Genomic DNA, 14,954 nt, shown 5'->3' with positions numbered 1-14,954 from the left:
TTTATTAGGAAAAAAATATTGAATAGGTGTGAAGCTGGCCCCTCATATAATCAGAAATGAAATAAAAATATTTCCATTGGTTAGTGCTACGTTTGTGCTGGTTTGTGCAGCAAAAATTAACGTTTGTGCTGGTATCATTATTGAGATATTAAACATTATATTTACTGTTATCGTTATTGAAATATTTAACATAATAGGTCTTACCTGTTATGTAACACAGCCCCTCATCTGTGGCCAAATTCCACCAAAGTGGTCTCATTGGTTAGTGCTACGTTTGTGCAGGTTTTTGCAGCAAAAAATAGCGTTTGTGCTGTTATAGTTATTGAGATATTAAACATTATATTTACTGTTATTGAGATATTAAACGTTAAATGTATTACCTGTTATGTAACACAGCCCCTTATTTGTGGCTAAATTGCACCAAAGTGGTCTCATTGGTTAGTGCTACGTTTGTGCTGGTTTGTGCTGTTATTGTTATTGAGATATTAAACATTATATTTACTGTTATCATTACTGAGATATTAAACTATTTAATTTATTACCTTTTATGTAACACAGCCCCTCATCTAAAGCCAGATTTCATCAAAGTGGTGTTGTTTTTCTAGTGCTGTGTTTGTGCTGGTTTGTGCTATTAGAATAAATGTTTGTGCAAGTTTAGTTATGAGAGTTATTAGATAAAAAAATATTTAATTGGTGGCATTACCCAATATTTATTTACACACATCACCCAGCCCCCCTCATTTATCAGTGTGGTTAGTGCTCACAAAAAGGCACTCAGCCCGGTTAAAAGGCATTAACATGGCAGTCTGTTAAATATATGCTTTCATAAGTGCAGGAGCAATTTTTACCATGATAAATAAGTTTTTACCATGAACAGTCATGTCACCTGAAGACATTCATCTGTGCTTTATTAGATGTGTAAATAAATATTGTTTTTCCTGTAGCTGAATAATCAAAATACCTGAAACATTTATTTTTACAGCACTGCTGAATGAGACCACTGTGGTTTGGGCTGTATTGGGGGGCTGGATAATGCCACCCATTAAATATTTATTCTAATAGCACAAACCAGTACAAACACAGCACTAGAAAAACAACACCACTTTGATGAAATCTGGCCTTACCATAAAAGGTAATAAATTAAATAGTTTAATATCTCAGTAATGATAACAGTAAATATAATGTTTAATATCTCAATAATGATACCAGCACAAACGTTAATTTTTGCTGCACAAACCAGCACAAACGTAGCACTAACCAATGGAAATATTTTTATTTCATTTCTGATTATATGAGGGGCCAGCTTCACACCTATTCAATATTTTTTTCCTAATAAATTAAAAACGAAAACAGCACAAACACTAAATTTTGCTGCACAAACCTGCACAAACGTAGCACTAACCAATGAGACCACTTTGGTGCGATTTAGCCACAAATAAGGGGCTGTGTTACATAACAGGTCAGAAATTAAATGCTTAATATGTCAATAACAGTAAATATAATGTTTAATATCTCAATAATGATACCAGCACAAACACTAATTTTTGCTGCACAAACCAGCACAAACGTAGCACTAACCAATGGAAATATTTTTATTTCATTTCTGATTATATGAGGGGCCAGCTTCACACCTATTCAATATTTTTTTCCTAATAAATCAATAACAATAACAGCACAAACACTAATTTTTGCTGCACAAACCTGCACAAACGTAGCACTAACCAATGAGACCACTTTGGTGCGATTTGGCCACAGATGAGGGGCTGGGTTACATAACAGGTCAGAAATTAAATGTTTAATATCTCAATAAGGTTAACAGTAAATATAATGTTTAATATTTCAATGATGATAACAGCACAAACGTAAATTTTTGCTGCACAAACCAGCACAAACACAGCACTAACCAATGAGACCACTTTCGTGCGATTTGGCCACAAATGAGGGGCTGGGTTACATAACAGGTAATAAATATAATTTTTAATATCTCAACAACGATAACAGCACACATGTTAATTTTTGCTGCACAAACCAGCACAAACGTAGCACTAACCAATGAGACCACTTTGGTGCGATTTGGCCACAAATGAGGGGCTGGGTTACATAACAGGTAATAAATATAATTTTTTATATTTTAATAATGATAACAGCACAAACGTTGCTGCACAAACCAGCACAAACGCAGCACTAACCAATGGACATATTTTTATTTCATTTCTAATAATATGAGGGGCCAACTTCACTGAGGTGTCAGACTCGGCTCTGATACACCAGCTCACAGACGCCTTGTCACTAATAGGTGGACCGCGGTCCGGGTCCAGACCCAGACGTTGTCCAATGCGGACCCAAACCGATAAACTACTGTGAAGGATTTAACACTGAGAGTGTTTAAAGCGGCGGAACGTTTTTTGTCTTTGACTATATGCGTGCTTTGCGTCGCAGTAAACTCACAGACCAATCCTTATGCTGTAAGATCACCAAACGCTCTCCTCAGCCAATCAGATCTGTGCAGATGCGGGAGCACGAAGCCACACAAAGGCGAAGCAGGCAGTGAGAAGCTGCAGTCGGAGAATAAAGCGAGAAAGACTAATTTAGATGGTGCGCACCAGAAAAAGAAATTGATAAATACATTTATAAAACATTATAACTAATAATATCAAATAAAATACAACTGCTGTTTTTAAACAAAGCTGATTTTCTGGCCAGGTCCAGCACACATTTCTCCATATTTTGTATGATTTGTCATTCATGTAATTATCATGACAGGCAGGCCTAAATCTATTATAATTAAAATCAAATAGAATAAATATAGCATTTTGATTTCAATTATTGAGGGTGTTTCCACTTATTGTCCACTTACATTATGATAATGTAATTATTGTATATAATTGTGCAAATATTGTTGAAATATACTTAATAGTATTTATAATTAGTTTTGTCTGTAAATTGTTTATGACATAAAACACAGACAGAACTACTAGGCTTCTTCAATATACAAGCTATAGCACTAAATCATAACACAAGTTATGATGTGGGAAGAGAGCGCCATCTACCCACCCAGAGAGAGCAAGACCAATTGTGCTCTGTCTGGACTCATAAACATAAACAGGATTTGAACCAGTGATCTCCCGATCATAGTGGCAGCCCCCAATATCACACTTTTTATTTATTTATTTTATTTATTTCTACACACACTCTCTACTGGACAGGCCAGCTTGCTAACTTACAACTACAGTTTAGCTAACGTTAACTGTGGACTAATACTCAATATTATTAATAATATAAATATCATTCCTATATACAATACGGTTACGACAAAAGCACAAGAAGAAATGAAGTAGAAAGTATGAATCTAAAAGCTAAAAACCTACTGAAAACATGGTTCCCCCATGTGTTTTGGTAATTGGTAATTAGATGAATCATTCTTTAGTAAAAATCATTAATCATTTACTAATGATTTAGTCAACCACACAGATTAAGTTTATTTATTATTATTATTAGAGAATTAGGTTTACTGATCAATTTTAGGAATATTTAAGATTAAATAATTAAAACTGTTACATATATAAATCATCTTCTCCAGCTTTAAAAGCTTTTGTAAAATGCAGATTCAGCTCAGTTGTGCTGAGAGAGGATAAATGCAGGATAAAAGACGAGTGGTGAGATTCTGGGTCTGAAAGCATATTCTGTTCTGCAGATAAAAGAAGCCGAAAATAAAACTACTGTAATGTTTCAGATTCTGATATCTATTTTAAGAAAAAAGCAGAACTGAGGTCAGGGGTCACGTTGTGTCTGGAATTATAAAGTTTCAGTCAGAAATAATCCCTCTGCCATTTTCATAACTTTATTATGGGTTAAAAATAAACCAGATAAATCTGATTGCAGTACTGAGATCCCTGAAAATAATACACTGCATTTACATTCAGCACGTTTACATATACATGGATTGTTACCTCAGGTAACAGCTTGGAAATGCCCACACCTGCATAATTTGTAAGATGTTTTTTTGTGAGTATTTAACATTACTCCATTCATACATTCGTGTGTACTGGGAATACACTATAGAAGACTAATATTACCACCCACAGTGGACAGTAAAGTGGGGGTAATGAGGAAGATTGGCAGCATCTGGCTAGAATTGTATGAGTGAATAGAGACTAGCGACTTGACACAAATCACATCCACATTGTTGAGACCCCGCCCACATATTCCACAGCACAGTGACGTGTTCTTTAGCTTCTAGGGTACTAGTTTCTGTCCCATGATTTTTGGCATGTATTTAATCAACTTGTCACAGGGGCCAAACACAAAACCGATAAGCATAGATAACAAACATATACAGTGGCTTGCAAAGTATTCATAGCCCTTGAACTTTTTTACAGTTTGTCACCTTCAAACCACAAACTTAAATGTATTTTAGACTACAACACAAAATAACACATAATTCTGAAGTAGAATGAAAACGACACATAGATTTAAAAATTTGAATAAAATAAAATCTGTAAAGTGTGGTGTGCAAAAGTATTCAGCATATAACAATAAGTATATCAACGCTTCGTAGAGCTTTCACTGTAGTTACAGCTGCAAGTCTTTTGGGGTATATCTCTGCCAGCTTTTCACATCTAGAGACTGAGATTTTTGTTCATTCTTCTTTATAAAACAGCTCAAGCTCAGCCAGGTTGGATGGAGAGCGTCTGTGAACAGCAATTTTCATGTTTTGCCACAGAAGCTCAGTGGTATTTCGGTCAAGACTTTGACTGGGCCATTCTAACACATGAATATTCTCTGATCTAAACCATTCCACTGTAGCTCTGGCCGTATGTTTAGAGTCATTGTCTTGAATCTCCTTCCCAGTCTCAAGTCTTCTGCAGCCTCTTCCAGGATTGCCCTGTATTTAGCCCCATCCATCTTTTCATCATCTCTGACCAACTTCCCTGTCCCTGCTGAAGAAAAGCATCCCCACAACTTTGGGGATGGTGTGTTCAGGATGATGAGCAGTGTTACTTTTTTGCCACACAAAGCACTTTGTATTTAGGCCAAAATGTTCAACTTTGATCTCATTTGACCACAGAACCTTCTTCCACATGTTTGCTGTACAAACAGCACTTATTTCTTTCAACAGTGGCTTTCTTCCTGACACTCTTCCCTAAAGGCCAGATTTGTGGAGTTGTGGATTTCGGCAGCTCCTCCAGAGTGGCTATGGGTCTCTTGGCTTTTTCTCTGACCGGTGCTCTCCTTGCTCAATCTGTCAGTTTGGGTGGACAGCCATGTCTTGATTGGTTTGCAGGTGTTGAATACATTTTCTATTTTTGGATGATGAATTGAGCAGTGCTCCTTGGGATGCTTAAGGTTTGGGTTTTTGTAATGTTTTGATAACCTAACCCTGCCTTGAACTTCTCCACAACTTTATCTGGTGAGTTCTTAAGTCTTTATGCTGCTCTTTTTTCACTAGTGTTCTTTAACAAACCACTGAGGGCTTTGCAGAACAGCTTTATTTACTCTGAGATTAAATTACACACAAAAGGGCTCTGTTAACTTATTCAGTGACTTCTGAAGGCAGTTGATTGAACTGGATTTTATTTAGGGGGTTCACAGTAAAGGGGGCTGAATACTTTTCAGATTTTTTATTTTATTAAAAAATGAAAACAATTTTCATTTCACTTCACAATTATGTGCTACTTTGTGTTGGTCTATCACTTAAAATCTCCATAAAATACATTTAAGTTTGTGGTTGTAAGGTGACAAAATGTGAAAAATTTCAAAGGGTATGAATACAAGCCATATTAAATAAGATATTAGGATTATAAGAACAGTCAGGGATAGGCAGAGTCAATAACAAAATGGCACCATAAACACAAAACATACCAGAGTGAGCAGGCAATGGGGTCATACACAGGAAATCCACAACAGGGCAAAAAGAGCTAGGCCAAATAAAAAAAATAGGTCGAGAAAACAAACAAACTAACTATAGAAGGCAAGGCAAAAAGGATAAACTGTGAAGCAAAAAGGGTTTTAATGCTGTTCCAGTTGGTAACAAATGGTCAAAAACAGCAAAAGAAATGTGAGGTAGTAGAGCTATAAAAATAGATTCAATAGCAGGTGAGGATTGAGTGAAAGTAGGGCTATTTATACTGAATGAGTCCAGGTGTGTGTAATCTCAATAGCACGGCGTGCCGGAACGCCGATGTGTCATGTGATCCGGCATGTCCTGGGAAATAAATTCTTTCTTGAGAGAACTAGAGTCTGTGGCAGGCAGACAGACAGTGACTGGACTGACATCACTTATCAACAAATAAAAAAAAAACTAAAGAATATACTGCTAAATGAAATGATCACAGTTTTTTAGGATGTTTGAGAGCAAGGATCTCACAGTGCCAGGTTATTGAGGAGATCTGTAGTTCAGTGTTGATTTTAAATAAACTTCAAAGCCACAAGTAAACAAACTAATTTCAGCTAAAATGCTTTGCCAAGAGTGAGGAGTGGAAATAAGCAACGACCTTTAACAGAGCTTGAGTCCAGATCATCACAGTCAACTTCTCATTTACAGTATTGACAAACTGTCCGGCACCTGGCGGTGGGCGGGGATCCTGCAGAGAAAACCCAGCAGTCGTCACTCTGTATTAGTTAACGTTAGGTTGAATAATAGAGGTGAAGCAGCTTCACTCAAATATTCTGGTGAGGATCTTGTTCTCAGTTCAGAGGGTAACTTTTTTACTGTACAAACTGTATCAAAATATATTGTGTTTATGTTTCCTTCTGGCTCTCTCCCTTTAGTTAGGCTGTTATAGTCCAAATTTTCAGGTTTTAGATTATAGAGCTGCTCCTCAGTTCCAGACAGCCCACAATTACGAAATGTAATGGATGGGAAATTGGCACGCATACCACAGAAAGTTGCCAACCAGACAACCGGCGCTGCCGTGGAGTCATAATTAGGACAAATGTATGCGGATAGGAAGCTGCCTGGGATGCCCGGGGGAGGCCAGAGGAGCAGCTAAAGGTATGAGTTTTAAAACGTAGGATGAAGTACTTCATCAACCCTCCACTCACACCTACAGGCCTGGGTAATATAACTTATCAGAAAGCCAGCCCCCCTCAGAGGTTAGTGGCAAGCCCACTCAGCTTCAGAAAATCCTGTCTGGGGACACCGCGGGGGTGTGACGACAGCAAGCACCGCAGAGAGATTCCCGAGATAATCCGAGAATCCTGATTGCAGCGTTCCTCTCACTTTTGCAGCTCCTTCCTGTTCCTGTTTCTTCTTCATTATTCATCTGCTTTCACAAACCGCACTCGCGCCTGTACCCTCCGGCACTCTCAAACTGCAGCACATGTAATACAATCGCCAGCGGCTCCCTTACGACACCCCAAGAATATCCACACTACACCAGCATCAGGTGTGTCTCCTGCGCTCATAAAGCTTCAGCTTCATTCCATACTCAGTCCTTTTCAGCTCTGTTGTATATAATGTTAAATAAGCAGTATGTATTATACTGTGTGCAGTAGCTGTGAAAATGAGGTATAATCGTATTGTTGAAAATTGATTGAGTTGAAATTTGATCCTGCCCACTGTTTCGCCCATTCCCCAGTCCTATTGTGTATTCCGAGTTTTCAGTTTTGTGTAAAATACAAATTGCCACCTTCTTAAGTTGGAGTTGTTGAATATAAGCCTTCCATCATGGCTGAAGAGTTAAACAACAGTGAGATATCAAATAATAATGTACAGTTTTACAGAATTAATTACAGAATTAATTTCAATAGTAACGTAGAACAATAGCAGGTACACACAAAAAGGTGCTGCCTCAGCATCCTTTTAAAAAGCTTCATGATCAGAGATGGAGTAAAACACCAGTAAATATTGGCAAAGCATTTAATATATGGAGATGCTTAGAGCTCAGAAAGACTACAAGACAGGAACAGAATAGCACTTAGCTTCAGTTAAGGTAAGCTAACATTAGCTACGTAATTTAACATAGTTGGGAGAGCAAATTTAAATAATTTCAACATTTTAGTTAAAGTCTATAGTCTCATACTTAGTGCTCTGTGTGCAGCTGAGTTATTTGAGTCAGTGCAGTCAGTATTTGAGATGGGTGATCCAGAAAAGTGCTGGCTAACAACATAATTCTAACTAATAATTAACTGAAACCAGTCATAATACTTAAGTAGTGACCAGCACGCAGTGCTATAAAAACATAAAGGAAACACCTAAACAACACAATGTAACTTCACCCACACACTGTGAAATCAACCTGTCCAGTTAGGAAGCAACACTGATTGTGAATCAATTTTACCTGCTGTTGTGCAAATGGAACAGACAACAGGTAGAAATTAGAGGCAATTAATAAGACAACCCCTATAAAGGAGTGGTTCTGCAGGTGGTGACCACAGACCTTTTCTCTGTTCTCATCCTTTCTGGCTGATGTTTTGGTCACTTTTGCATTTTGCCAGTTTGTCAGGTAGCATGAGGCAGTGTCAACCCACAAAAGTTGCTCAGGTAGTGCAGCTCATCCAGGATGGCACATCAATGTCAGCTGTAGCAAGAAGCAGTAGCAGGACATGGAGGGGACCATAGGAGAGCAACAACCTTGTGCAAGGAGGAACAGGAAGAGCAGTGCAAGAGCCCTGCAAAATGACCTCCAGCAGGCCACTAATATCTATGTTTCTGATCAAACTGTCAGAAACAGACTTCATGAGAGTGGTACGAGGGCCTGCTGTGCTTACAGCCCAACACCGCCAGGGCGATTGGCATTTGCCAGAGAACACCAAGATTGGCACATTCGCCATTGGCTCCCTGTGCTCTCCATGGATGAGAGCAGATTTACAATGAGCACATGTGACAGATGTGACAGAGTCTGGAGACGCCGTGGAGAACATTTTGCTGCTGCAACATCCTCCAGCATGACCGGTTAGGCAGTGGGTCAGTAATGGAGTGTGGATGTATTTTTTTGGAGGGCCGTACAGACCTCCATGTGCTCAACAGAGGTACTCTGACTGCCATTAGGTACTGAGATGAGATCCTCAGACCCCTTGTAAGACCATATGCTGGTGCAGTGGGCCCTGAGTTCCTCCTAATGTGTGTCAGCAGTTCCTGCATGATGAAGGTATTGATGCTATGGACTGGCCTGCCTGTTCCCCAGACCTGAATCTAATCCAGCACATTTGGGACATCATGTCTTGCTCCATCCACCAATGCCACACTTCACCACAGACTGTCCAGGAGTTGACTGATGCTTTAATTCAGGTCTGGGAGGAGATTCTTCAGGAGAACATCGTCGCCTCATCAGGAGCAATCCAGGAGTCTCATTTTAACTTGTCTTGAGGAATTTCTACTGAAGTTGGATGAGCCTGTAATTTGATTTTTCACTTTGATTATGAGTATGATTCCAAATCCAGACCTCCATGGGATAACAATTTTGATTTACATTTATAATTTTTATGTTATTCTGTTCTCAACGCATTCCAGTATGTAATAAATAGGATTTTCAACTGGAATATTTCATTCATTGGGATCTAGGATGTGTTATTTTAGTGTTCCTTTTATTATTTTTTGAAAACAGTGTATATGACAGAATACTTAGGTTTGAATCTATGAATGTGATTATACTTTGCATAGTTTTGGAACTAATCTAGAATTTAATTCAGTGTCCTCAACTTGGCAACATGCTAAATTGAGAGAAGGGGGCAGGGCAGACAACTCACTCCAGTGCATTGAAATTGGACTGCAGTAGATATTTTGCACACTTGTTTTTATTTAGTTTATATAGGTTCTTTGAAATCAATGGAGACCGAGGCGGTTCCGTATGCTCCACAGGCTGTTAAGTGATCATCTACACTTTTCTCTAAACACAGGTTTTCTAGTTTAGAACACCAGAATATTATACCACCCTGTTAGCCCTGAGAGCTTGGTCAGATATCTGTCAGTTCTGTTTGTGACCTGGCGTCCAGTTCTGATGATTACTGGAGCTGAACAGCGAGTGATTAGCAGCATGGTCTCTGAGTGAAAGAGCCCTTATCTGATTACTGTAACTACTATACCTGCTGCCATCTGATCCCCCAACACTGCAGCCGAAATTACTGACCTATTTACTTCACTTCAGCACTGTGGAAAACTGGGTATTATGCTGCTGTCAGGTTTGTAACTTCCTCAAAGTGCATTAATACCTGTACTATCTCGGACTCCGACTGCTGATGGTGTTTTGACTCATGTTTTACAGTTACACTCATGAAGAGGAAAGCTGCTTCAAATAGTTCTTTCCTTGATGCCATTCACCATCATTACTGCTGTGAATAGTAATGTCTTCATGATACATTTTCATACTACTGTCCCATGACTTTTGGCATGTCACTGTATTTACAGGATAAAAATAGAATGACTCAACAACATATATATGAAGAAAGAAGTACAAGTATTAGAAACCAAAAAATAGATTTAGATTCAACACTAACAAATTTTCTGTGTAGATTTTAAATGTTTGTGTCACATGACCGGTTACTGCAACATGGCCTGTTTGCAAATACCTAATCTTCACAATCCTAATTAAACACAAACCTTCAAACTAATCCTCACTCTGCTGCTGCTGCTGTATGACTACACTGATTGTTCTCCAGATGTTTTTAGACACTGCTACCAAAAGCTCCCAAAATAGAACTCTTAGGGTAAAAAAGGTTAGTTATTTATGCGTTTGTTTATGCATGGCACTGCCACTGTTTTGATCCCTGGTTGTGCACATCTTCACAATTAACGCGACACATACTGTATGCAAGGTGCAGTACACACAGAACTTTTAGGGGGCAGTGCAGTTTTCAGCAGCTCAGAAACTCTGTGCGATTAATACGCTTATCAGAAAAGCTTAAGAGAGATGGGCTTTATTTTAAAGTTAAAGTGTAAATAGAAATGGAAACAAATCACAGCCTTCACAATGCTGCTAATGCATGGCCAGCAACAGCAACTATATATCTAGCCTTATAGAAGAATAATAGAATATAAATAAAACACTAATATAACTCTAATAGAACACTTAGGAGTGAACAGGCTCTGATAATCGTCATTGTGGTGAGTCTGAGATCATCACTTACTTCCACAGCTGCTTTGGCTCGCTCAAACTCCTCTTCCAGGGACTGGTTTCTGGACAGGAGGGCACTGCCCCACCGCTGGTCTTTACCCAGACGGCCCTGTCACGCACACACACACACACACACACACACACACACACAGAGTTAGAGACCTCATAGTAAAGCCATCCTCCCGCCCCTCAACAGGGGAGAAACCCTTCCCTTGCAGAGCTCTGCTGCCAGCAGCAATGGGATGTGCTACCATCAGCAGCTCTTTCCCCCATATCTCCCCCTACCCAACACCCCACCTTCCATAACCCCTCCACCAACACCCCTCCCTCACATCAGCTATTCTCCAGGTCTCAGCACGGCCCTGGACTGACATGCCGGTGTCAGCAGACGTGCATTCCTCCTGCCGTGCATTTTAGAATATTCTCAATACTGCATTCATTTACATCTCTACAAAATACAGCCTGAAGCAGGCGGCGGGTGTCGAGGTGTAGGCATGCTCCAAATGCAGCAAAGCAACTGATTTTAGAACCATGTAAATAAAAACAATTTAGTGACATACCTCTGCTCATCTTTTGCAAAACTATGTTTTTAAAAAAAATCTACATCATTTCACTCTACAGTTAATCAGCTGTGCTCAGCTCTCCCTATCAGTACTGCAGGTCCAGCTTCACTTTTGTTTTACTAACGTTTAAAACTGAGATCTCTAATATTTTCAGACTTATCAGAATTCTGTGCAATTCTGTGTAATTCTCAGTGAGTTCTGGCACCTGGGTCATTAGATATTCATCATCTCCTGGGCTACAGCATAGATTCCACACAGGAAGTCCTAATGGATTCTTTAGAACAGACAGTGGCTCCTGCTCCAGTGCTGTAACCCGAGTCGGCATCCCAGTGACTAATGTTTCCATCAGACGTCAGTGCAACAATTACCTTGAGCATCACACTGTCCATTTCTACACACACTCAGAGTTAAACTACAGTTTAGTTCAGGTTTAACTGGTGTTGGCAACAGCTGACCAAACAGCTGGCTAATCACAACAGAACCGCCAAGATCTAACGTTAAATTTCATGTGATGTTTCTGTTGTATTGCAAATATATTTTATATAATATATATGTACAAACAGCATATTTAAGGTTTTATGTAGCTTTTTGTATGAACTTTTTACAAACAAATGATAATTATTTTCTGCCAGTGGAGGTGACTGATTTAAAAATACAGATCTGTAGCTTTAGCTGATTATTGAACAGCTTTAGCTGTTAATTAATGAATAAATAATTTACATTTTAAACTGAACAGAAATGCAGTACTCATTTTATATTTTGTGAGTGTTACTCCCAGGAATTACCCACAAAGAAAAAATATGTTGGGAGAAAGGTTTAGAAGATATAAGGCCACTGCCAGCATCTTTAGTCCAACACTCGAATGAATCAGCTGGGTGGAGGCCCTTACAAGGGCTATGGAGATATAGCCGTGACTTTGTTTCAGTACTGGAGCAACCTAATCAATCATCATTCCATTAGAAGAGTGTTGGAGTGTTCTTTAAACCAAATGGTATGACCAAATATCCATAAAGCCCAACCAGAGTAATTTAAGCTGTTTTCCACTCATCCCTAATCCACTTCAAGTTATAGCTACAGTATTTCTTTAATGAAAATGAAGCACTTCTCCTGATATGGCCATCAAACATTATATGTAGTTCTACACAGCCAAAAAGAGAATTATATTCAATTTAGTTCATAAAATAATTAAACTGAATCTCGAATGCAGAAATATTGCTGGACAAAGAGCTACTTGCTGTGTTTAATTGTATAATATTTCAGAGTAGCTATGTCACAGATTCAGAAAAGAACAGTGTGATGATAAAGGTAATTGCTGGACTGACCGAGAGTTTGAGGCATACTAGTTATCAGAACACTGGATCTAATAAATAGGTTGAACTATTAATATCTTCTTTAGTTCTTATAGTATCTAGGCAAACACAGTGAGCAATTTGATCAAATCAAATAGAATCAAATTTTAATGCTTTATTTTGGGCCTTCTGTAGTTCTGAGATCAAATTACTGTCAGTAAATATATATAATAAATTTAACCAGTGAGTCAGTAGCTTTGTATATATATATATTTTATAGTTTCGCTGTTCAGAAGAACTGTCAGTTATACCATTTTCCATTAACCACATAAAGACAATTTTACCCTTTTTTGAGAAATCAGTTATTCTTTTTTCAAGAAATAACTGATTTCTCCCCAAAGAGAGAAATTGTTTGATATATAGTTGTTAATTATAGGGGCTCTGGAAGGCAAATCTTGTATGCTCAACTCAACGATGTAATTAATAATTTAGATAGCTTAATAGTTCATAATCCTAATAGCTCAATAATGTTGTTGGGATGATCTGATGGGCAGATAACTGCCAGCGCTGTTTTCTTTTCTTATGAAGATCTTACACTGCTGATAATAATAATCTGTTTTTCCCTGTTTCCTCTTCTCTGAATCTCTCTGTCTGCTGTGTAGCTCAGCGGCGATGGAGACATGGCGTTTACCTGCTGCAGCTGATATCTTAAACTGTAATAAACACAGCGAGAGACTGCTGAATAATTTATCAGCAATCAATCTAATAACGGAAGATACCGTAGCAACAGAAAGAGAAGCCCAGCAGAACCGCATGCTCCACAGAAGCATAACATTTGTACCCTGTAGCACCACGACTTCAAAAATCATCAATCCCAGAATTCCTCAGAAACTGAGACATGCTGCTGAAATGCTCAGAATGCTCAGAAATTAGCATGAATCACCATAGGGGTGTGGCTTTATTACAGATAAATATCTGATTGGGTGGTGATGCTGTTGGCATGGTGCAAATGCAAAGATCACTCATCTTCAATCAAGCAAATGCAGAGAGAGGCTTACATGTCTTCCACTAATAAACTGCCTGTTGAGCTGAAATGAAAGAATTCTAATGGTTAGAAGTAAACAGCACAGATTACAGCACAGTATCTGATAGCACAGAAAAAGATAGATGGAGCTGAAGTTAGACGAGCCCTTAATAATCAGACTAAACACAGCATTTACAGGTAGGTAGTGCAAGTTACTGTGTTCACCCACCACATACAGTAAATACTAAAAAAAATCACACTGTAACAACAATATAGTACTTGTACAATTTGAGATAAATTTTTAAGTTAACTCAATGATTTAGAAACAAAATTTTCTCCTCAGTTTATCTGAGCCAGTTACCGCACACACTCCCCTATCACTGCAATGCTCCCAACACTAGGAGGACCAGTGTGTGCCTCCAGGATTCGAACTGCTGACCCTCAGGACAGGCAAGTGCCGTGTTCTTTATCTTATATGGGCCATATCCTAAGTTTTTTTATGGAAGTTGAGTTTAACAATGTGTTTTGAAGCAGATCTTATTTTTGTGTTTAATAATAATTTATTCTACTTCAGTTGTGCATCTCTGTGCATTAACATGTATACACATAATATATTATATATAATATTTAATACAAGTACAGCAGGTCACAATGGTTCTGAATACTGTAACAGCAGTACTGAAGAACTGTGTTATGTAAATGAGCTTACCTGAGTGGCGGGGGACGTCTCTGTATCTGCCTTATAACTCACTTCTAATGAGTTTTTATGGGTTGGTTCATTTTGTATTTTGCCATCGATGGACCTGTTGGTGTTTCAGAAAAAACAATAAAATCATGTGTACATTTTGTTACAACACGTGGTCGTATTTTTCTCTTGTCTGTCTGACTATGATGTTTTTTTTTGTTCGGCTTATTTCTGCAGGTACAGTTGTGTGATTGGTGAGCTTTACAACAAGACCTTGAAATGCCTGACCGAGAGACACTTTTGGCCTCCTCCCCTTTTCATGACCTGGAAAATCTTCAT

At 38.5% G+C, this 14,954-nt stretch overlaps 1 protein-coding gene and 1 long non-coding RNA gene across 4 annotated transcripts in view; both read right to left on the bottom strand.

Moving 5' to 3' along the window:
- Window positions 1-14,954, bottom strand: part of pex5la (peroxisomal biogenesis factor 5-like a) — a 126,438-nt gene that overhangs the window by 23,059 nt on the left and 88,425 nt on the right. For 2 of the 3 annotated variants that reach the window (XM_022685330.2, XM_022685332.2), the window contains 3 exons: window positions 14,640-14,733; window positions 13,965-13,994; window positions 11,068-11,163 (listed from right to left, as the gene is read on the bottom strand). In XM_022685330.2, the coding sequence (XP_022541051.2) occupies window positions 11,068-11,163; window positions 13,965-13,994; window positions 14,640-14,733 (220 nt within the window). The remainder of the gene's footprint in view (window positions 1-11,067; window positions 11,164-13,964; window positions 13,995-14,639; window positions 14,734-14,954) is intronic. The other variant, XM_022685331.2, reaches the window with a different exon arrangement.
- LOC125802293 (uncharacterized) lies at window positions 1,440-2,139 on the bottom strand. Its single transcript, XR_007439329.1, has 2 exons — window positions 2,030-2,139; window positions 1,440-1,701 (listed from the first exon to the last, which is right to left on the bottom strand). It is a non-coding gene; the product is annotated as an uncharacterized LOC125802293 (long non-coding RNA).

This window comes from Astyanax mexicanus, chromosome 5 (genome assembly GCF_023375975.1).
Source record: "Astyanax mexicanus isolate ESR-SI-001 chromosome 5, AstMex3_surface, whole genome shotgun sequence".
In the NCBI taxonomy this organism is placed as follows: domain Eukaryota; kingdom Metazoa; phylum Chordata; class Actinopteri; order Characiformes; family Acestrorhamphidae; genus Astyanax; species Astyanax mexicanus.
Note: the sequence above shows the minus strand (reverse complement) of the source record. Positions and strands in the feature narration are given on the sequence as shown.